The following is a 23953-nucleotide window of genomic DNA, read 5'->3' as shown; positions in this document are numbered from 1 at the left end:
AACTTCTGATCCTCTTGCTTGGCCTCCTGAATGCTGGGGGAGAAGGTGGCTGCTGCCTGTGTGTGGGGGTGGGGTTGGGAACGGGGAGGGAGCATATGGCCGATGCTTGCTCACATTTCAGTGACTAGGCTCTCTTGGTTCTTGGTGATCCTGGATGCTGGATGGTAGACCGAGCAGAGTTCTCCAGAGAACCCAGCTGGACTGCACCTCACCTCTCCTGGATCCTGTAACCAACCCCTTTACTAGCTATAAGTTATCCCCCAAAATAAACCTCCTTTTTAACTACATGGAGTTGGCCTTAATAAATCCTCCAATATAGTGTTTTGCCTGCATGTATGTCCATCATATGTGTGTAGTGCCTGTGGAGACCAGAATAAGGTATCAAATCCCCTGAAACTGGAGTTATGGATGGTAGTGAGCTGCCGTGTGTGTGTGCTGGGAACTGAACCTGAGACCTCCCTAAGATCAACAGGTGCTCTTAACTGCAGAGCCATCTTTCCAAGCCCTCAGATGAGTGTTTTAAACAGAGCATATTAGCACTTTAGGCACAAGACTAGGCTAAGAGGCTGATGGATGTCAAAAGTATGCCAATGCGGAGTAGTCCAGGGGAGAACAGATTTGAGAGACATTTAGGAGGTGAAACTGTAGGACTTGGAGGCTGCCTGGTTCAGCAGCTGAGGGAGAAGAAAGCGCAAGCTGGCACCTTGGTTTCTGCTTGGGTGTAAATGGACGCATTGCGTCATTAGTTAAAGCATTAGATAGAAATGGGGGCTGAAAGGCAGCCCTAGATGTGAAGACAAGACATTTCATCTTGGACACGCTGCATTTTCAAGGCCTATGGGCCATATAGATAGAGATGTCCAGAGGGTGACTGGACCAGTGGTTCTGATGCTTGGGTGGGTTGCACAGATCTGGGAAGAGTCGGCATTTGTGTTGTGGATAAGACAAGGAGAGAAGTCGAAAGCACCCAGAAAGCAGGTGTAGAACAAACGGGTCTGTGGGCAGTCTCCTCCAGAACACCGAAGGTGCAGGTGCAGAGGGAAGCCCGGAGTGGATAGGAATTGCCTTGAGAATGAGAAAAATGGGAAAGATCCTGGTGATTAAAGATTGTCAGCAATGTCACACGCAGAATAGAGCTTTAAGACAAGAATCAAAATGTACCTCTGTGGCTTTAGTACTGCACAAAAAACCTGGCTCCACCCACATCCCTGAGCCTCCAGAACAATTCAGAATCCTCTTCAACTCTACGCTTCTCCCTGTGGACCTAACTGAAGTCAGCGTGGGCATTTCGCCTGCCTGAGCTTCCCTGTTTGTTATCTGTGGGTGGGGGCAGATGCTGTTGTTGATTTGGGAGCAGTGTGCTCCAGTTTCTTGAGGAAAGGACCAGAGAAGGCGTGCCTGCTAGTTTTGCCAACTTGACCCAAGCTAGAGTCATCCAAAAGGAGGGAACCTCACTTGAGAAAACACCTCTATGGGATCAGGCTGTAGGCTAGTCTGTAGGCCATTTTCTTAATTAGTGGTTGATGTGGAAGGGGCCAGCCCACTGTGGGCGGTACCACCCCTGGGTTGGTGGTTCTAGGTTCTATAAGAAAGCTGGATGAGCAAGTCATGGGGAGCAAGCCGGCAAGCAGCACCCTTCCATGGCTTCTGCATCAGTTCCTGCCTCCAGGTTCCTGCTGTGCTTGAGATCCTGTCCTGACTTCCTTCAGTGATGGGCTATGATGACATGGAAGTGTAAGCCAAATAAACCCTTTCCTCCCCAACTTGCTTTTGGTCATGGTGTTTCACCGCAGCCATAGAAACCCTGACTGGCAGGGAAGGGTGCCACCGTGGGGAGCACAATAGTCACAAAAGGCTAGAAAAGGGGAGGGTGAAAGGGGATTTGGGGTGGATGCCGGGCTGACCTAGGCTAGCATCAGACGTGTGAGCCAGGTGTGGTGGCACTTACAGTCCTGGCACTCAGGTGGCAGAGGCTGGGGCAGGAGGGCCAGAACCCAGCTTCACATAGTGAGACATTGTCTTAAAAGAAAAAAGCAAAAAGACAAGGTGGAAGCTGAGGCTGAGGAGGCCGAGGCCACTTTATGGCAGAGCTGTGGGATTTGTTTAACTTTTTTCCTTTACATTGATGGATGGATTGATTGGTTGGTTGATTGTGTGTGTGTGTGTGTGTGTGTGTGTGTGTGTGTGTGTGTGTGTGTGCTTGTGCATTCATGCTACAGTGAACATATGCAGGACACCAGACAACTCGTTGGAATCACGTCTCTCCTTCTACCATGGGGGTTCTGGGGGACTGATGTAGGCTGCCAGGCTTAGGAGAGATTTTATTTGGTTTCTCATACCATCTGTTTAAAGACCTACCAAAGAAGACAGTTATGATGTAACACTTTCATTTTGTGGATAAAAGTGGCCATAAGTGGGGAAGGGCCACAGGAGCTGAGCCACGCCCCCCCCCATGTGCTACCTAGTTTCAGGTCAACTTGACACAAGCTAGAGTTATCTGAAAGGTGGGAATCTCCAGTGACATGACTTTATAAGATCTGGCTATAGGCCGGGCGGTGGTGGCGCACGCCTTTAATCCCAGCACTCGGGAGGCAGAGCCAGGCGGATCTCTGTGAGTTCGAGGCCAGCCTGGACTACCAAGTGAGTTCCAGGAAAGGCGCAAAGCTACACAGAGAAACCCTGTCTCGAAAAACCAAAAAAAAAAAAAAAAAAAAAAAAAAAAGATCTGGCTATAGGGCATTTTTCTTTATTAGTGATGGAGAGGGCCCAGCCTATCGTGGGTGGTGCCATCTCTGGGCTGGTGGTCCTGGGTTCTATAAGAAAGCAGGCTGAGCAAGTCATTATGAACAAGCCAGTGAGCAGCACCCCCCATGGCCTCTGCATCAGCTCCTGCCTCCGGTCCCTTCCCCGCCTGAGTTCCTGCTCTCACTACTTTTGATGATAATTAACCCTTTCCTCCCCTGGCTGCTTTTGATCATGGTGTTTCATCACAGCCATAGTCACCGTAACTAGGACACCCAGCTAGACAGAGAAGGGGAACACCTCCCTTTGGAACTGGCAGGTATCACACACTATTGAGCCTGTTAGAATCATTCTTAGCATCAATGTCAAGTTTCTTGTGAGCACTCCTGGTGTCCATTTCCCATTTCCCAAATTTTTAAGCAGACACTGGAGGGATGGGGCTATTTGATTTCTTGATCCGCAGCTGTCAGAGCTTTGCTACCACAAGCCTCGGTGAACTCTAGATGACCCATTTTCACCTAGGCCAGAGGGGGAGCACCTCCTGGCCCGACAGAGGGACTGGCAGAGAGGCAGGGCTAGGATTGGTGCAAACACAAAGCACCATTTGTGAGCGACTGTGATTGGTGCAGACACCCTTCCTCTGGCTATGCACACAGACTGCTCAGCACAGTGAGGCACTTTGCTGTGCTGCCTCTGCTGCCTCTCCCTGAGCTGTGTCAACACTAGGCTGGGAGCTGAAGAAGCTGATGAACAACACAAGATCAGCCAGGGCAGGGAGATGGAAGCGAGCTGGTGCTGATGGTGGAGAGATGCTGGAGCCTGTGAGACGGCTTGAGGAATCTTGACTCCCTAGGTCTATACAAGAGCTAGACCCCCTATAGAGCAAGGGATCTAGCACCCTGGCCTACACAAGAGGCACCACCTACTGCTGCCTCTCTGCTGTCCAATCAGAGTCATCCAAAGACCAGCGCTCAAAGACCTTCTCTTTCACTCCCTGTGACTTCTGTCTAGATGGAGTGAAAGGGTCTTAGGCTGGTGACTGGTAACAGGTCTTAGGCTGGAAGACTGCTTTGCAATAGGCATCCTGGACCAGCATCTGGGCCAGACTGTGGGGAGACTGCTTGGGTCTGCACCCGACCTCTGCCGCTTGCCAGGCTGTTTCATCTCTCTGTACTTGTCCTCCCCTGTACAGTGGGATGATAACAGGGCCTACCTCCTGAAGTCCCTGCATTGGTTGAAATGGCATACAGGAAGCACTTAGGACATGGCTGGTGTCTTAGTTAATGTTCTATTGCTGTGAAGAGACACCATTGGTGGTTATGATAAATGGCACTGGTGGCAGCACTAGTTACCGGCGGAAAAGTCACGGGCCACAGCCGTGACTACCAGAGATATAAAGAGCTTTATTAGAAAGAAAGAGGGGATAGAAGGGAGGAGAGCCAGGCCTAGACAGAAAGGAAGATGGCGGGAGCAGAGAGGGAACAGAGAGAGAGAGTGTGTGTGTGGGGGGTCTGAGTCTGGCTTTTTAAGGTGGGAATTGCGTGACCACGTGACGGGTACGTAGTTGCCAGTGTCTGCTGAGGATGTAAGACGTAAGACACAGGACCCCCGAGCTGCACATGTACAGAATCCTAAAAACCATGACCAAGGCAACTCTTATAAAGGAAAGCATTTAATGGGGAGGGGGAGTTGCTTATAGTTTCAGAAGGTGATCTGAAGTCCATGATCATCTTCCCTGTGATCTGAAACACCCCTTCCTCTGGGATCTCAGAGGTCCCTTCTGGCAGCCCAGGAGTTAGATTTCCTACGTTCTCAAGCCCTTGTGAGTCTCCTAGATTTTCTAGCACCACAGAGGAAGGCCCAGGAGTAGAGTGGTTGCTGAGTATGCCTTACACTACTGTCCCTGAGAAATCCTGAGTGTTCACTGCACCTTCTGCACTTGAGGCTGAAGGTCACAGGGTGCCAAAGTTATGTCTGGAGTTGGTGGCTGGCCTGGTTATATTAAAACGGAATCTCGGGGCTGGAGAGATGGCTCAGTGGCTAAGAGCACAGACTGCTCTTCCAGAGGTCCTGAGTTCAAATCCCAGCAACCACATGGTGGCTCACAACCATCTGTAATGAGATCTGGTGCCCTCTTCTGGCCTGCAAGAACACATGCAAACAGAACACTGTATGTATAATAATAAATAAATCTTAAAAAAACAAAACAAAAAAACCCTGGAATCTCTACTGTCTGCGTTGCTGCATTGGACAGATTGACCCTTTGATGGATTGCATTGGACAGATTGGCCCTTTGATGGATTGCATTGGACAGATTGGCCCTTTGATGGATTGCATTGGACAGATTGGCCCTTGGATTGACAATCATATTTAAGGAGGTTTTACAAGGGAAGGGTCCTTCTAGTACGCCTGCATTTTGCAATCCACTTCTTCATCTCAGAGACTCCAAGTTGCCATCACTCCTTTCTGGACGCGGAACTGACACACAGGTCTAGTTCAGAGCTTTGAGTAGAGTACCAACTCCAGCCACCAGAGGGCACTCTTGCAACATGAAGCCCACATCTCTCCTGGAAGATGCTTCCATCTTTGCCAAGAAAACCTGGATTTGTGGAACTTAGTGGATCTCAACCCTCAACCCAGAGCAGTTTATCCCCTTTCCCCAGGGGACGTTTAGCACTGTCTGGAGGCATTTGGGGTTGTCACAGCTGGGTGGAGGCGGGTGCTGCTACTGTTGTCTGGGTATGGACCCATGTTTTGGTAAGTATTCAGGAGTGCACAGGACAGCTCTCAGTAACAATGAATTACATAGTAAAAAAAATACCAATGGTGCCATATGGAAAAGGTCTGCTTCTTCAAGATCGGTGGCCTCCAGTAAAGAAAGTACCACCTAGAAGTGAGTCCTTGTGGTGGGCTTTACCTATCCTGAAGGGCAGTCTTAGAATGTAGGCCTCAAAGAAATATGGGATTACAATCACCACATGCCACTGAAGAGGAGGTGGGGCCAGGCAGAGAACATAGAATTTCTTTTTTATGGAGAAACCCTGTCCTTAGGGCTAGCCACTCTGAACAGGCCACGTGCCCGATGAGTGTACCCTCTGCTTCCCGGTGCTGCGCTCGGCACACTGTTTTGTCTTCTACACTGAGGAGGGTAAAAGCCCTGTGCTGGTCCTTAAGTTCTGGGGATGAGACCTCAGGGACGGGAGAAGGGGGAAGTAGTTTTCACTGTGGCCATGGGGAATCCTGGGAAAGAGCCTGCATTTGCTTTTTGACATTGGGCTGAGGGAGGGAGACAGGGACCATCTTGGCCTGTCTGTGCGCGAGGGTCGTGCCTTGTCCTCTGCAGCTGCTCTTACCCACTCTAGTTGACTGACAGTGCATGGTCACAAGACCAAGAGGCTGCAGAAAGTAATGTTAGAGAGGCTCCAGGAGGAACTCGGAACGGGAGGAGGAACCCTCGGGCCTTTCCAGTTCATGGGCTGTTCCATAGAAAAGGACAGCAGACAAATCCAAGCCCTGTCATCGATAGCCTCGAGGCCGGAGAGCGGCATGGCTCAGTGGCCTTGGCTTGTGCCGCATCCCTCTCGACCGATCATCTGGTCTTAAGCAGAGACTCTTATGTGTTCTCTGTCCTCTGCTCAGGTGCTCCAAGCCTGCTCTGCTGTTCATCACAAGGAACCCATGCAGAGACAGAGGAAATTCAGCACCGGCTTCCTTTCCCCCGTTGACCATTAGAGTCTTGCCCAGAGCTCCTCTACAGGGGTCTTAAGGTCTTTGGCAAAGACCCTTGCTCTGTCTGCTCTTCTGTCTTTGGGACCGGCTTCCCTCATTTCCTGGTAGCTCTGGGGCCCCTACTTGGTTCACTTTTTCTCCCAGGAGCGATGGTAGAAAGAAGGAGCTTGAGTGAGTGATTCCAGTCTCACTCCAAGCCTCAGGCCCGTCTCTGCATTTCCCAGCAGGACGCCTGGGTTGCCTTCAGCACCACCAATGATGGGAAGACAGGAGGAACACAGCCAAGCCTGGGGTGTACCAGAGAAAGGCTGTTGGCCAAGAGGGCAGTTTGCCAAGGGCTTTTTTATTCACAGTTAGCAGTGGAGGATTGCAGAGTTGAGAAAACCAACTCCTCCCTCCCTCTGCACCTGCAAGGGCCTTCCTGGGACAGAGGTTCCAGTCAGAGGGAGGGCAGAGAAACATGTGAAGGGGTAGGGGGAGGTCCTGGAAACCTTAGACATGATGGGGAAGTGAACCCAGAGGAAGAAAGAGACCCTCGGACTTAAGCCAAACCAGCCCTATCTGCCCCCGCCTGCACCTTACTTCCCTCTCGTGGCCAGGCATGGGGCCGTTCAGTGATGGAAATCCTTAATCTTATTTCCCTCCAAAACGTTGAGATTAATAATGTCTCCTTAGTCTGATAACAATTTGGCAGGAGGGGAGGGGGTGCTACCTCAGTTTCCCCATGCCCACATTTACCCCACCTTGGTCTAGCTTCACCCTCCAGGTCCTCCAGTGAGTCTGGCTGGTGTCCAACTAGGAGAAGGTGCAAAAGTCGGGGTTGGGGGAAAGGGGAGGGGCCGCCCCTTGACTTCTTTCTCTCCAATTAAGGGGGATCCAAAGGCCACGTGGCTCTGAGGTTCTCTGGATTGGGGGGCATGGGAGTTCCTTTTCCAAGTTTGAGTCTCTGAGTCTCTGAGGAGAGTCCCTCATTGGAATCCAGGCGCCCCTTTGGCCCTGGGCCAGGATTTACCACCAATTCCTCAGGCCTGAGAAATGGGCACTGAAGCCTCTGGCTGGTGCCCTGTCTCGGCCTGGCCAGAAGGGGGAGTCCTGGAAAATGCCAGGCACCTGGCGTACAGGGCGGGCCTGGGAGCCAAGGACCCGGCTTGGAGGACCCTGAAAGGGGCTGTTCTGAGGAGAAAGGAGGCAAGATGGGCCCTGAGAGGTGGGTCCGGGTACAGCAGGGGCAGGGTGCACGTGTCAAGGAAGCAGATCTGGGAAGGTCACCTTGGAGGTTCAGGAGACAGCAGCAAGGACCTTGCCAGCCTGGGCCTAGAGCCGAGCCAAAACCTGGAGGGGGAGAGAGAGAGAGAGAGAGAGAGAGAGAGAGAGAGAGAGAGAGACAGAGAGAGAGACAAAGAGAGAGACAGAGAGAGAGACAGAGACAGAGAGAGAGAGACACAGAGAGAGAGACAGAGAGAGAGACAGAGACAGAGAGAGACAGAGAGAGAGAGAGACAAAGAGAGAGAGACAGACAGAGAGAGAGAGGGAAAGGGTCAAGAGGGCAGCCTCCCAGATGCCCCTCCACCTCCTTCTCTTCTCCTCTTCCTCCCCTTCCCACTGCTCTCTCCTCTTCCTCCTCTCCTCTCCCTCTCCCTTCTCCACCCCTCCCTTTCCCTTTCCCTCTGTCAGACTCTCGAGGAGCTAGGCTGGCCTTGATCTGTTATGTAGCTGAAGATGGCCTTGAACTCCTGACTCCAGCTCCTGAGTGCTGGCATTACAAACCTGAGACTTCCTGTCTGTCAGGTGAGGGCTCTCCTGAGGGGGCTCCACTTCTGTTTTCTCTCTTACTCAGAATCCTCCCCACCAGTGCTCCCTCCCCTTCCCCGGGTGTGTGTGTGTGGGGGCTCATCTCCCCCTTTTTTGCTCTTGTTTGGTTTATCTTACTTCTAGAAGGACGGTCCTGAGACTCTGCCAGCCTTGTGGGATCACCTTTCGGGCCTCTCCCTTTGCCTCTCCTGGGGCACTTGGCCCCGTCGGAAACCATATAGTTAGGTATGCGCCTGTTGCTTTAATGTCGGTGTCCCTAAGGTTGCTGGAGCAGGAACTGTTAGTGGCTTTCTTCTCTGAATCTGGTCCAGACTGAATCTGGTACAGATCAAGCCCTCAGCAGAAATGTGTGGAGAGACTGAACGATAGTCTGTGTCCTAACCCAGTGAGTCCGTCTTGACTCTAGCTTCCCCTGCTCAAAGGCTCCACATGTTAGCTGGGTAAAGAACTGATTGTGGGACCAAGCACTTGTCACCTAGATATGAAGGCCTCCGTCCTGCTTGGGATCAAAGGACATCTGCTAAGATTAGGTGTAAGAAGGGACCCGTGAAGTTCAGGACTGTGAGGCCATGTGTGGGATCCACAGCCTTTCCCTTCTGTCTGATGCTAGGTCCATAGCTCTTTTCCTCTAAAAAAATGTTCTCCTTCTATTCCCTCCATCTGCCCTCCCACCTGCTCAGGCTGGGGTTCCTGGAAATGGCTAGACAGAGCTCCACACCGTGTTTTTCTATTTCAGCAAGCCCTCTTGAAATGCTACTTTTTTTTTTTTTTTTTAAGCAAGGCCACATCATTGAACTAAGAGACCAATGGGGTCACATGGGTGTGATACAGTGAATAAAAACTGGGAAAGCAGATCAAGTGGTACTTCATATAGCCAGTTTACCAGCTAGGAATATTTCTCAAGCCAGATTCATGAGGGATTAAAATAGTCAGAATGATTCTCTATGAGAAAATATGTGGACTCCTTCTTCTAGGGTGTTCTCTCTCTCTAGACCAATGTCTTTCCCTTTGGGCCCTTAGATGCGGTGAGGATTGTTGTCCTGCAGAGAGGTTGTGACCCCAGGGGCTCCTGGGTTCAGGGTCATGTCCACATTGTAGCCGAGTAGGCATGTGGAGGAGATATTTCCTGACTCTGGTTGAGTGTCCCTGTACTCCACTGTCCAAGGCTTCTTCTCTTGGCACCCCATGATCTGAGTGAGTGTGGAGGTCGGACAGGTGGTGGAATTCCAGTCCAGAAGCATGACACAAGACTGCTGCCAGCCCTCTGCTGACCTAAAACCTTCATGCCCTTCAGGGCCCAAGCACAGGGAAGGTGTGTGTGTGTGTGTGTGTGTGTGTGTGAAGGAAAGCAGGAATGTACAAAATTTGGGGCTTATAGTTTCCCACAGGGGTAAGCTTGGTGTCTTTAGCACTCTGGTGCTGGGAGAATGGTGGGGTAGAGGAACGGAGAAACCCCCTCATGTGCTAGGTAGCTCTAGGATGCCAGACTGATGGCCCAACTACCCTGCATCCATGGCCTGCACTGTGGGTGGGTAAAGGTGGGGGGTCCTAATCCTCAAAACTGCCTGAAGTGGAGGGGCATGCACCTCTGCAGAAGATACTTGGGTTGAGTCTTTCCAAAGAAAGCCTGGCCCGCTTGCTTTGAGTGCCACTGGTGTCTACCAGTGTCCACCTCCTCCCCTCACTCCATCATGGAGTGCCACCACTAGTGTGGGCCCAGTCCCTCTTTGTCTCAGGCCTTTAAACTCTTGCTCTCCTTTCTTCCTGTAAGCGCAGCTGAGCCTGTGTGTGTACCTCGGATGTCTGCTGAGTCACTTTGCCAAGGAAGTCTTCCCCGCTGTCCCCAGCACCCCCAGCGTCGTCCCCTTTGTGTCGAGCAGCAGTTATAATTGTGTATCTATTGGTAACCACCTTTAAGCCCTTGACCAAGAGCCCTAGAAGGGCAGCATTGCTCACATCTAAACTTCAGACCCTGGTGCATTAAACAGGAGGCAATTAAACATCTTATGAAAGAAGAAAGACTGACATCCTCTCTTCAGCTCAGCTTCCTTCTTTACCCCATGACCCAAGAGTCCCCTTCTTAGATTAGCTGAACAACAACAACAAAATTCCCAGTGGAGGCTGGAGAGATGGCTCAGTGGTTAAGAGCGTTCCTGTTCTTCCAGAGGACCTGAGGTCTGTTCCTAGCACCAATGTCAGAGGGCTCACAGCTGTCTATAATTTTAGCTCCAGGATATTCAAGGCCTCTGGCCTCTTGAGGGCACCTGCACTCACGTGCACATACCTGCGTGCAGACACATTCCCCTACACATAATTAAAAACAATTAAAAAAAAATTAAAAGCCTTCCAGTGACAGCCTGGTTCCTCCTCTAATTCCAGCCACACACAGCCTGCATACAGATGTGTGCTGACTTACGATAGGGTTACGGGCTAATAAACAAACCCATGGTGAGTTGAAAGTAATATAGGTCAAAAGTGTGTTGGGTGTATATAGCCTGCAGAATGAGTCAGTCCAGCAGTGTGCTGTGGAGTGTTGGGTGGTTTCTCTCGTGATATGTGGATGACTGGAGCGGCAGCTCCCTGCACCTCTTGTTGATAGCCAGCAGAAAGGTCAAACTTCAAAATTCTAGATGTGTTTTCTGTCACGGAACGCATATTGCCTCTGTGTTGTATCATCAGGTCTAGAAATCTTAAATTGTTGTCAGACTGGAACCTTTTGTAATTTATAAAATGAAATCTAGGGACTGGGATGTGGCTCAGTTGGTAGAGTGCTTGATGAGCATATAAAGGCCCATCACCTGTGCCTCAAAAACAAATAAATAAAATGAAAATCCAAACATACCTCTTCTTCCTGGACTCTCTGCTTATGGGAGAAAGCTCAGCCCCTTTCAAATGGTTTTGAGGCCCTTTGGACCTGGGTAGCTGTTGGCCTGGCAACTGCCTCCCACACCTCCCTCACCATCCCATCCTCCTTGATGCTGCACCGATAGTAGCAGCATCCCAGATGTGCCTTCCATCCTCACAGCTCTCCCTTTTCCTATGCCAGGGCATCTTGGCCCTTCTTCCCCTCTTCCAGGGAGCCTGGAGTCCTCTTTGGGGCCCTTCCGGCACCTGTAGGAACTAGCAGCCCTCCCATCTCTACTTCCTCCCAGACTCTGTTTCTAACCATCCGTCTTTCATGTTTGGGCCTCATGCCTAGTAAATAGAGTCACTAAACACTGACTGAACGAAGATCTCTTATCTCATGCCTGCCTGGGCATATGCTCAGCCAGGCCGGCCCTGGGAGGCTCCCCTCCTTTGTTTAATCTCGTCTTCAACACTCACCATCGAAGCTCCTGTTCCCCTTCTCTCCAGAGGTTTCCAGTGGCTCCCGGGAGGTCCTCTCTCCAGCCAGCTGCGTTTCGGTGGCCCAGTGGGTGTACAGTGTGCTATGTAGGGGCTAAAGAGGGGGGGGGAGAAGGAGGCTGGGGTGGGACAGACTCTCTCTGGTATCTAGTCTTCTAAGACACAGCAGGACTGTCACCCAGTTGTTAATGTGACAAGATCATCCCATATTGACTCTTAAGCAGCTAGTGGCTGCTGTCTCAGATGCCCCGAACCTCCCCCTGCACCCCTTAACCTTCTCTCTGACACATCACTGAAAGATGATGTCTAGCACAGAAATCATCCTTCCTCACAGGTAGGTGTGGCTCACGAAGACTAGGTCCTGAGGTACTCAGGGACTAGAAGATGTCAGGACACTGAAGACCAGTAGGTAGGTCTCTAAGGTGGAGTGTGGCCTGGGGCTTCCGGGACAGAAGAGCAGGTCCTGTCAGATTTCTGAGGACAGGGGTTGCCTCCATGCCTACCTCACTCTGCACAGCCACGGGCACCAAGGCTGGCTGACACATGGCAGCAGACCCCAACAGCAGGTAAGGGGCAGAGGGTGCCCACACTTTCCATGGAGGACAGTTGGCTATAATGAGCTTACTGAAGTTGAACTTGTAGGTAAACCTCTTGCCTTTGGTCTTGTACAGGATCCTCTTATTGTAGTAATACCTAGAGAATTGAGGGAAGAAGAGACTCAGCACCTCCTCCATCCATCTAGCAGGTAACTGGAGGACACCAGCCATTTTCCCACAGCGAGGGCATTTCCCAAGCCCTGCCACGGTGGGAAGCAGCCTGGAGTGCCAGGAACCGCAGCCCTTTCCCTTGAACTCTGCCTCTTCTACTGCTGGCTACCTCTCCTCACCTGAGAGCCCGGCTCAGCTTGTCATAGTTCATCTGCGGTTTGCACTTCCTGCGGCCCCAGAGGCGGGCCACTTCATCTGGATCCTTGATGACGAACTCCCCACACTCTCCCTGCTGCCAGGCGATGACATGGCGGAACTCTTCCTTCTGCAGCAGTTCCAGGATGAAGTGCCACAGCTGGATCTGCCGGGAGCCTGGCGACGACTCGGCTTTGAAGGCCCAATCGGGGAAGGCCAGACCTGGGGTGGGGGAGTGTGAGGGTCACCTACTGTCTTCGGGGGCCCCGCCCAAGTCAACTGGAAGAGCCTGGGGAGGAGGCCGGGAGTCTCACCTGAGATCCAGTAGTTGGCAGGGGTGGTCAGAATGCCTTCGGAGAAGCAGCTGCAGTACATGGTGTGTGGTAGGCGAGAAAGGGTTGAGTTGGGACCTCAGGCCTGCTGAAAGCAAGGGAAAGAATGGAGGTGAGGAGGGAGGGAAGAGTCCAGGACAGAAAAGGAGCTAAGGCAAGAGTTTCCTTGTATGCAGGGTAAGCCCAACCTGTGGGGACCTCCTTGGCTCAGAGGCTACCCCCGGGTGGTGGCTTGGGTCAGAGCCCAAGGAGAAATGGCAAACGGTCCTCCATCCTGAGCCGAGATGGAGGATTTAGACCGAGAGACAAACTGTCCTTAGGGCTCAGCAGGATTTTGATTTTGAGAAGAGGGAATGATAGTTATTTTTCTTTACGTTGAGTAGAGGAGCAGTGGCCTGTGTACGTACTGCCAAGGTTTTCTGGTTGTTTTGAGACAGGTTCTCATGTAGTTCAGGCTGAGTCTCACTCGGTGTAGCTGACGTGAAGTTGACCTTGAACTCCTGACCCTGCCGCTGCCACCCGCTGAGTGCTGGCATTGCTGGCATGCGCTACCACACTTGGCCTCCCCTTCTGTTAACTTTTACTACAATTTCACATGGGAGAAAGGCGGGGATTTTTGTGTTGTTTTCACCAAAGCCCAAAGGCCTGGCGCACAGTTGTCCATAAGTGATCGCTGACAGAATAAATGACCGCTAATGACTTTTCAATGCTCTCAGTCTTTTGTTGCTGCATTAAAAAAAAAAAAAAAATGTTACCGCCTTTGCTTCTGTCACTCCAAAACTATGTAGGACCTAGTCTTTATTTTGTATTTTTCCTCCAAAAGTTGTTACCTCCTTTCAGGGTAGTTTAGGGGCAGCACCCACTTTTAGAGTCTCCCTCCCACAGCCTGGGGCCCGCGAGGACAAGTGACAGATTTAGGTGAATAGATAGGTAGATGGATAGCCTGAAATGATGGGGCCAGGGCTACCTGGTTGAGATCAGAAATTCAAGTCATGCTCCTCCAGTCTTGTCCCTGTGTGTCAGGGAGGCAGAGGCGTGTCTGGTCAGGGCCAGGGTTGTCCCCTGCTGGGCCACCCCCCTTTCTGTGGTCTCAGCATGGCTGTGCTGCTGCTCCAGAGCTCCTGTGCCTGTGGATGCCTTTCTGACTCCATTCTCCTCCGGGTGAGAAGGAGCCGCAGCCTCTGCCCTTGGAGCTTCCCAGGCTATCCCAAGATTGGAGCCAGCCTGGACAGGGCCAGCCAGGTCCTGGGAGTGGCTGACCCACACATCATAGATGTGCCTGTGGGAGTCTAGACCACTGACAGGCCCTGGGCCATTGAGATTCAGGAGCTACCCTAAAGGGGCTAGGCTGGCTGACAGTGAGCCCAGAGGGGCCAAAGGCAAGAAGTATGGAATCTTCATGGATTTGTGTGACATTTTTGTTCGCTGAGATGCTAGTCTCTATATAGTTCTACTTTCAGCATATCCGCTGTTCAAGCCAGCACTCGATAGTATCTTTCTTTGACAACTGTGTTCCCCTTGGAGCTCAGAAACCCCGACTGTCTTGTTCGATGCTGGCCATTTGGATCACATCCAGGCACTGTGACTTGTGTTCATAGGTGCTTAATGAACGGTGGGTGAGGAAGAGGGATCTTGCTGGTTCTCGGGGTGTGTCGAGGAAATCAGGGAAAGGTTTTAGAACTATCTCTGGTAAGACAGGCTTGCCTGAGGTAGGCTAAGGGAAGGGAGGAGGCATTGAGGCAAACTTGGGCTGGAGAGAGGATGCTGGCACACAATGCTGGCTTCTACTGCCACTAGAGGGGTGTGATTAGTATGTAAGAGGACTGAGGAAGGATAGGAGAGAGGGCCACAGAGCAGGATGGGGAGCTTGCTCTTGGGGTGGCTCAGGCAGGGTTACCTGCTCTTAGCTCTGGTCTCCCATGCTGGTGAGTTCGGCATGAAGGAAACATTGTTCTCAACTAGAACTTGGTAGGTCTGGAGGGCACACAGACCTCGGTGTGTAGCAACCTCCTGTCATTCCAGAAAAGGTTTAAGAGAGAGAGAGAGTGTGATTTGACCAAGGCTCACGGAGTAGCTACAATCGCCCTTAGAACTATCTCTCCTGAGTTTCCCTAGGACTTTAAAACATGTTACCCATGCATGGCAGCGCATCTTGACTTTCATGAGCATGAGAACCATCTAAAGTCTTTTCAAAATAGGGATCTTGATCACGTGGGCCAGCGGAGCCTATGACAGCACACGTCCGACATGCTGTGAGGTACTTGGCCATGTGTCCCTGAACTGTGATTTGAGTGTCATGAACCTCTGGAGCATAGCAGGTCTTAGAGGCCACTCCAAGCTTCCCAAAGGTCATTTGCCAAGTGCAAGACTAGAAAGCAAGACCTCAGATCAAATTCCTAAGACTCTAGTTGGGCATGGTGTACATGCCTGTAAAGTCCTGCACTCAGGAGGCAGAGGCAGGGATATCACCACAGGTCCAGGCCAGCTTGGGCTACACAGAGAGTTCTAGGACAGCCTGAGTTACACAGTGAGACCCTGTGAAGAAGAGGAGGAGGAGAAGGAGGAGGAGGAGGAGGAGGAGGAGGAGAAAAGAAAAGAGGGGATCCAGAGCTGTGGACATGTAGGGTTAATGACATGTATGTGTTCTAGAACTAGGCACATGTAGGGTCCCTAGACCTTGCTTATGAGAGGGGTATCCTTACACTTTCATGAGAAAAAAAAATAAAGAAAGAAAAAAGACAAGACAAGAAAAAAGATTTACACAATTCAGCCATGGAGACAGGCAGGCTGCTGACACCTCCTCCCCTACCCGAAAAAAGACAAAACAGTTGTGGGGCATGACTGTTCCCAGCACTTGGAAGGCAGAGGCAGAAGGAACAAGAGTTCAAGGCCAACCTCAGCTACAGAGCAAGTTCGAGGCCAGCCTGGGCTATATGAGACCTGTCTCAATAAACAAAACAAAAGGCAAACCCCAACACAGCATAAGCAAGTGGCTCCCCCGACAAAACCCCAACATGGAGCCAGAGGGGTATGGGGTTGGGGGAGACTGAGTCTCCTGGACTTGGTGCAGCAGCTTCCTGCCCAGATGTGCCACGCTTGTGCTCATGCGTGCTCAGGAAGCTTGCCAGCCCTGGGTGTGGGAAGCCTTGGTGACAGATAGGAAGTCCTGCCAAGCGTCTCCTGAAAATCCTTCCTTTCCTGCCTGAGGCCCCGAGCTGACAGGGGAGGCTTCCCAGAGAAGGGCAGCTTTCAGCTCTGCCACCGTGGGTGTCAACGGTCTTTGTCACTTAACCTTAATTCCTTGTGTGTCACTTTTAACAACAACAACAACAACAACAACAACAACAACAACAACAAACCCTTTCAACTTTATTAGCGTGTCTGTGTGTGCATGCGTGTGGAGATCAGAGGACAAGTCTGTGGAGTCTGTTCTCTCCTTTCATTTTGAAGTGGGTCTGGGGATCTCACTCAGGTCACCAGGGATCTCACTCAGGTCACCAGGCTCGCTCGCTCGCTCGCTCGCTCGGCAAGCGCTTATCTGCCGAGCCATCCAGCCAATCTCTTGTGTCACTGTGACCTACACATTGGTGTAGAACTTCCCCGGCTGGGAGCATCCCACTCTGTGCCCTCCGACCCGTTCTCTGGGCCCCAGCTTTGGCTCTCTTGTGCTGTAGGCTGCACACTCAGAGACTGGCCACATTCTGTGTACTGCCTGTCAGCAGCCCGGCGACGCCCATGGCAAGATTGGCACAGTGGCTGGCAGGATGAGTACGGGGAACCATAAATCATAAAGGACCATAGCCCAGTCTGGAATGATCACTGCGGGTCCCCAGAGCACTTTGTATTTCTGTAAGGGCTACAGCAGCGGGTGATTGTTATTACCACCACCATCACACTGATTACTAATAATGTTAATCCCCTTGGCCAGTACAAGTGTTCATTACAACACAAGTAGGTTCTAGGTCACTGTTTAATAAAAGCAGTAGAGATAATGATGAGAACAATGGGAGGTAAGGGTTAAGCTGGGCGCGGCACCAAAGGAAACCTCCCGGGCTGCTGCTTCACCTCTTCACACTTGCGGCCCTGTGAACTGGGACGGTCACGGTTCGGGATGGGGTGCCGCTCTTGTTAACTTTCCTCACTGATTCCTCACAATAACCTTTTGAGGTCGGTATTGGCTGCATTTTGTAAGCGGAGGAAACAGAGGCTCAGAAAGATTAAGAGACTTGCTCAAGATCCTGCCAAGCGGTGGAGCTAGACAGGAACAGGTCTGTCTGACTCCAGGCTCTGATGGGATTGGTCAACCGGGGCAGAAGAGTTGAACTCTAAGGAGAGAGGAAGGCTGCCAGGAGCCCTGCCCGCCCCCAGGAGACTGTCCAGCCAAGCCTGGGGTGTGGGCTCTTTGCCAGAAAAGAATTGCAACAGTGATCCAGAAAGCCAGAGGCCAGCTGCCCAGTTGGCAAAGTCTGAGAAAGATAGAAGCACACAGACAGACAGACAGACACACAGAGAGACATTGACACATACACACAGACAGAAAGACACACATACATACAGATATGGGCAAATACAGACAGACACACACAGAGAGATACATAGAGACACACACACACACAAATAGATACACGGAGACACATACAGACATACATGGACACATGCACACAGACATATACATAGAGACAGACAAGACACATATACACGCAGACACACACATATACAGACATGGACACATACTCACAAACACACACAGACATGGACACATACACAGACACACAGAGACATGGACATATACACAGACACACACAGAGAGACACATAGAGACAGAATCATAGACACAGATGCACACAGACACGCACAAACACACACAGAGACGCAAGAGACACACACACACAGACACACACAAATAGACACACAGAGACACATATAGACATACACAGACACATGCACACAGACATACACATAGAGACAAACAAGACACATATACATGCAGGCACACACATATACAGACATGGACACATACACACAAACACACACAGACATGGACACATACACAGACACACACACAAAGACACATAGAGACACACAGACACATAGACACAGATGCACACAGACATACACAAACACACACAGAGATGCAAGAGACATACACACACAGACACACACAAATAGACACACAGAGACTCATATAGATATACACAGACACATGCACACAGACATACACAAACACACACAGAGACATAAGAGACACACACACAGACACACACACATACAGACGTGGACACATACTCACAAACGCACACATACACACAGACACACACACAGAGACACAAACAGACATATAGACACAGATATACACAGACACACACACACAGAGACACAAGAGACACACAGATACAGACACACACAAATAGATACACAGAGACACACAGAAGCACACACAGACACATACACACATACACACACAGAGAAACATACACACAGAACAACACAACACATACACACATGGATGCATACACATAGACACACACACAGATACGTACACACAGAAACATACAGACACACATAGACACAGATACACACAGACACATACATAGGTACACAGAGAAATAGACACACAGACGTACAGACTGACACACATTAAGAGACAGACATGCACACATGTAGAGACACACAAAAAGACATGCACAAACATACACACACACACACACATTACACACTAGCATTTGAGCACGTATGTAGAAACGTACAGTGAAAGTAATTTTGAAGGCCTGGATGGGGGAGCTCACACTGTAAACATAGCACTTGAAAGGCAGAGAGAGGAGGCTTGCCCCAAGTTCAAGGCCAGCCTGAGCTTCAAAGAGAGTTTTAGGCCAGCAAAGGTGCCGTGGGCTCTGCCTCAAACAAAACAAAACGAATCAATAAAAGTTATAAAAAGAAAGTCACGCTGTCACTGGGACCCTTGAAGGTAGGGACCCAGTGACCAGAGCGACTGGGCAAAACTGGTGCTCCACTGAGTCAGCAGGAGCAGACTCATCAGCAAAGCCACAAGAGGTGGAGCCTGGACGGTGAGGTCCAGAGTGGGACCCCTGGCAGCCGGCAGAAGACACCACGGAAAGCTCGGAGGCTCTCCACAGGTGGGACAGGCTGCCTCTCCCCTCCGCGGAGTCCCCAGACTGCTTGGGACTTCCAACATTCCCCTGGGTCTTAGGTTCGGACGGCCAGCAGGCCCTGCTGATCATATCCAAGCTGTAAAGGGGCTGGGACCTTGGGTGGAGCAGCTGGGGACCTTGGGGGCAGAGCAGGCAGCCTCCTTTCCCTTCTCCCCTGCCTGGGGACACTTGGTGTCCCTCCCTTCCTTGGAGATGACAGCTTCCGGGAGAGACTCCCTCAAGCCCTCCCTCACGGGTCTTAGGTCTCCACCCCCACCCCTGTGGCCCCCTCCTTCTACCCTCCTTAGGGGCAGCAGGATTTAATAGGTTTTGGACTCCAAACCCAGACAGACACCCTATGACAACTCCCATCGGGTTGACAGGAATGGGCAGTTAGTGAAGGTTGACAAAAAAAAAACCCAACCCACCCTCCCAGATGCTCTGGAGGAACCAGGGCTTAGGGGAATGGGCCACAGAGGTGGCTGTCCCAGGTGTCAGCCTGGCCCTCACCCCTCACCTCTGACCCCAGCTGTCTTCAGACGACTCCTCCCTTCTCAGCTAGCCTTCCTTCCCACCTGTGGCCTCCTCTCGCGGGGCTGTTTCTCTGTGCTTTTCTCCTCAGCTCTCCGTTGTCTCTGGTCACCCCTTCTCCCTGCCTGGGTTGAGTCTCAGCCTCACTACTCATCACCTGGCCCTGTTCTGTGCTGGCTGGCCTGGTCACTTTTCGTGTCTTGCCCTTTCCTGTTTCCTCCCACCCCTGACCCTCAGAGGCTGCTCCCTTTCCACAGCTGCCCCCTGCACTCTCTCTCCTCCCCCAGTGCTGGTCTCGTTCACCATATTCCTATCAGCTGTGCCTTAAGGAGCCCCCTGAAGACCCCCACCCCAGCCTTAGTCTCCCCACCAGGAGCAAGAAATCCCCTGCAGCGGGCACTAACGGAGCCACAGAGCAAGGCTAGCAGGAGATGAGAGTTCCAGCAAACGGTTGGGCTGGGTGAGCTGACCACAGCCCTGGGGTTGGGTGTTAGGTAGGCCAGGCAGAGAAGATCAGGGCAGTAGAGAGGCAGCAGGCACCTGAGGCAGGAGACAGTCTCCCGAGCTGAGACCAGTGACACCTTCTGACTCAGTCCCTAACCACCATCCCCCATGTTAAAATCCAGCTCAGACCTCCAGCCTAGACCTGAGCCCTTCACTTTCCATCAGGTCTGAAGTCATTTCAGCTGGTTCTGTGCTGAGTGTCTATGCCCCTGAGGCCTCACTGCCCATGGGCAAAACAGAAAGATCAAGCAGCCCCCCTCCCCAGCCGCCCCGAAGGGCTTGGGGAGAGCTCAGGACTTTCTCCTGGCATCTTGCCGGCCTCTCTAGCCTGCATCTGTGCTCTCTATCATAGGGGTTCTCATACTCCAGAATTCTTGGTCCTAGTTCTTTGGGAAAGGGTGCTAGGGGTCTGAAGAAGGGAGAGGGGCAGGTGGATGGAGCTGAATCCTCTTGCCCGAGCAGAGACATGCATCCCTTCAGTGCCTCCCCCCAGACTCAGGAGGGAGCATCGCTCCTCTGCCCCATCTTGGCACTCTCTGCCCACTCTGTGATGCTCCCCAACTCAGCTGCCTCCATCGGCTCCTCTGTGAGCCTCAACAACTGCTCTTTTACCCTCAGTGTCCTGTCCGTGTCCCCCCCACCCCCACCCCGTGGCAGAAACGAGCCCTAGATACGTGGCTCCTCTGAATCACATGGCTGGCTGGATGAGGAGTTGGCTGAGGTCTTGGCTATTTGCTTACCATTTATCCCAGAGTCTGGTCTGTCCTGGAGAGCAGACATTGGACCCCCTTGGCCCCCACCTGCAGAGAAGAGCCCCAGGCTACGTCTCTGTGACATTCTCCCAGATGCTGGGGTGCTCTCTGCCCTGAGTGCACGACTCCAGCTCCGTACCATTTCTCTGTAGAAAGAAAAGCCTCGCCACCCCAGTGGGCCTTGGCTCCTTGCTTCCCCCTTCCCAACTGCCCCAGAACTGGCTCCATAGCCAGGCAGGTGCACAAAGAGAGCGCCTGTCACAGAACTTCCAGAGTGGCTTACCTACCGCCTTGTAGCCGGCAGTTCTGTGTGTACGCAGTCCGGCTCCTTCCAGCTCCTTCCTTGCCCTCGCTCATCATGTGTTAGGGTTACTTAAAATGAGAGGGATCTCCAAGCTCCCGGGGGAGTCGATGTGGTCTGCAGACAGTACCATTAACCCTTCAAGGGCCAGTGGCACGGCCCTATGCCCCAGCCCGGCATCACCCCCACACATGCACACCTTGCAGCAGAGTAAGGCATCTTCTTATGGGTCAGCCGGATCCTAAGGAACCTGATAGGGAGATTCCCTCATTTTCAATTCTTCGAAAGGTTGCTGACCCACTGGGAAGTCCTGCCAGTTGTCTGGCCATCTCATTCTTTCAGCCCCTTTCTTGTATAGCTTTCTGTGGAGATAGTTCGGACCTGAAGACTGACCTCGTACCTCCCAGACTTACACTCTACTGCTGCCTTTCCTCTGGCTGCCCTCTTGTTCACACACTAGTGACAAACTGTCACAGTCTTCAACTTTCCTTCTTTGGCTCAAATAAAATGATAGATGATTGATTTTTAAGCATTTTTTTTTTTTACTAACTCTTTAGTACTGAGGATATGGCTAGGCAAACTCACCACTGAGTTCCATCTCCCACATGATAGTTACTCAAGCTCCTTTTTGAAAGATTTAAGGCACTTACAATATCTATTCTCTTACAGTTCTATAGGTTTATTAAAAAAATTTTAGACTTTATTAATTTGGCTTGAAGTTAGACAGCAGGAAGAACTTCCATCTAAGGATTAAGCAAGCTAGGACACAGTGACCACAGAGGTATCGGACTCAACGAGGAACAAGATAAGGGGTTGGATTCCCAGGACATCCTGGGGAGAGGATACTTAAGAAACAGGCTTTTCAGGTGGATACCTTGGGACCAAGTCACCTTGGAGTTCTGTTCAGTTTTCCAGCCCTCAGCCGGGAGGGATGGCTGATGGATGTCGGTGGGGATCAGTATGATTTTCCTGTCTTCACTGATTCTGGGAGGCCGTGCCCCCACCCCTCAGCACCCCGCCTCTCCCTGCTGATGGGAGATGGGATAGAGGGCATGGAATTACATTCTGGGCTTGTTTTCTGGTTAAATCAACCGAAGCTAACGTGATGGACAGGTGGGAGAGAGGCTGATTGATAAAAGACAAGAGCTTTGGTTCAGGGAGGGAGGGTTCTGGGTGGGGGGCTCCTTAGGCCAGAGCCACACAGGAGGGGTGGCAGAGTGCCATAATGGGCAAGGGGAGGAGTGTCGTGGTGTCTCATCGCAGGAGGCCGGCCTGCCTGTTGCTCATCCTCACCCACCCCAGCTCGCTTACTTTAAGCTTTTAAAGATTGGGCACAGTACCTCCTGTCCACCTCCGACACCCGTGGTCAGGAGGCAGAAGGCTCCTCTGCAGGCCACGGCTATTATACCCCTGGGGCAAAGTCCCTTCTGGGACCCAGGCCACGACCGGGGAGGGAGCTGGAGGCACTGGCTGCTGCTTCTGTGGAGTTTCCACCTCTTCTCTTGTCTTCTGGGACATCTGAGAGGGCAACCTTCTCGCTGCCCACCTCCGGCTTCCCTGCCTTCCCGGCCCATGTCACTGTACTCAGACTAGTCTAGGAACAGAGCTAGCAGCCAGGCCCTGGGCTTGAAGATGGCTTCTCGGTTGGCTAGCTGTTTCGTCCACATGATAGAAGCAAAGTGGGCGGAGCCCTGGGGCAGCAGGAGGCACCCATACTCCTCTTATACCCCACACTCAGCACCCAACTCCTCATGTAGCCTTGACACACACGTTAATTCATTAATTTTTTTTTTTTTTTTTTTTTTTTAAAGTTCTTGAGACAAGACCTCATTCTAGCGGAGGATGGCCCTTGCTGGCTTTGAATTCATGGCAATCCTCCTGGGTTTGCTTCCAGGGAGTGGCGAGATTTCAAGTGTGCACCATCACACCAGCTTAGTTGGGGTTTTGAAGGTGGTTTAGAATATGTTGAGTGTGGTAATCTGTGCCTGTAATCCTAGCACTTTGGAAGCTGAGCCAGGAAGGTCCCAAGTTCAAGGCCAATTTGGCCTGCAGCGTGAGTTCAAGTGCAGCCTGTACCACGTATTGAGATCTTGTCTCAAAAAAGTAAAACAAGGCCGGGGAGGAGCCGTGTGGTAGAGGGTTTGCCTTGCATATGGGAAGCCCTGGGTTCAATTCCTAGTACCACAGGGAAAAACAAAAACCTCCAGACAAAACAAGTTAGGTCTGGTGGCCCACACTTGTTATCTCAGCCTGGAGACACAGAGGTAAGAGGATCAGAAGTTCAAGGCCAGCCAAGCCTACATAACTGAGTTTGAGGCCAGCCTAGGCTACACGAGAATCTGTCTGGGAAAAAAAAAAAATCAACTAAAGAAACGTCAACTTCATTTCCAAGAATATCCGTATCCATAGTTCTTCTGATCTCCTTTTCAGTCTCTCAGCCGCTCTGGCCTGGGGGTACAATAATGGGCCTGTGCTGATTACAGGGGTGATAGAGAAGCCCGTCCTCTGGGGGGGGGGTGTTGAGACACGGTCCTTCTGGTTTAAGGCTGGATGGCTCTGGGTGTCTCCTCGAGCCCACCTGAGCACAGGGGGATAAGGTGGATGGGAGGGGCCCTTCCTCTCAGCCATGCTGGGCACCAAGGCTTGGGGTGCATACTCAGGCAATACAGGTGCACTATAATGGACATTCCTCTCACCTCTACGGGGCTCCAGGACTTCCTCACTTTCGCTTTGCTGTGGGGTTGGTAAAACCACACCATGGAAGTAGACTCTGCATGGGCCCAGACCTTGGACAAGGCTTTTCCAGGGCTTGGGAATGGGGATTCAGGCCACCCTTTCCTTCCCTGAGCAGCAA

At 51.6% G+C, this 23953-nt stretch overlaps 1 protein-coding gene across 1 annotated transcript; it reads right to left on the bottom strand.

Moving 5' to 3' along the window:
* Positions 1-7336: 7336 nt before the first annotated feature.
* LOC131912490 (ETS translocation variant 3-like protein) lies at positions 7337-12939 on the bottom strand. The gene is made up of 6 exons (XM_059264777.1): positions 12845-12939; positions 12515-12752; positions 12132-12321; positions 11608-11722; positions 8648-8653; positions 7337-7803 (listed from the first exon to the last, which is right to left on the bottom strand). Exons 1-6 carry the CDS (start codon positions 12903-12905, stop codon positions 7337-7339), a joined length of 1077 nt encoding a protein of 358 aa, XP_059120760.1. The 5' UTR covers positions 12906-12939.
* Between the last annotated feature and the right edge of the window lie 11014 nt (positions 12940-23953).

The sequence above is a fragment of the Peromyscus eremicus genome, chromosome 6 (assembly GCF_949786415.1).
Source record: "Peromyscus eremicus chromosome 6, PerEre_H2_v1, whole genome shotgun sequence".
Classification (NCBI taxonomy): Eukaryota; Metazoa; Chordata; class Mammalia; order Rodentia; family Cricetidae; genus Peromyscus; species Peromyscus eremicus.
The sequence above is the reverse complement of the archived record's forward strand: the minus strand, read 5'-3'. Positions and strand labels throughout refer to the sequence as shown.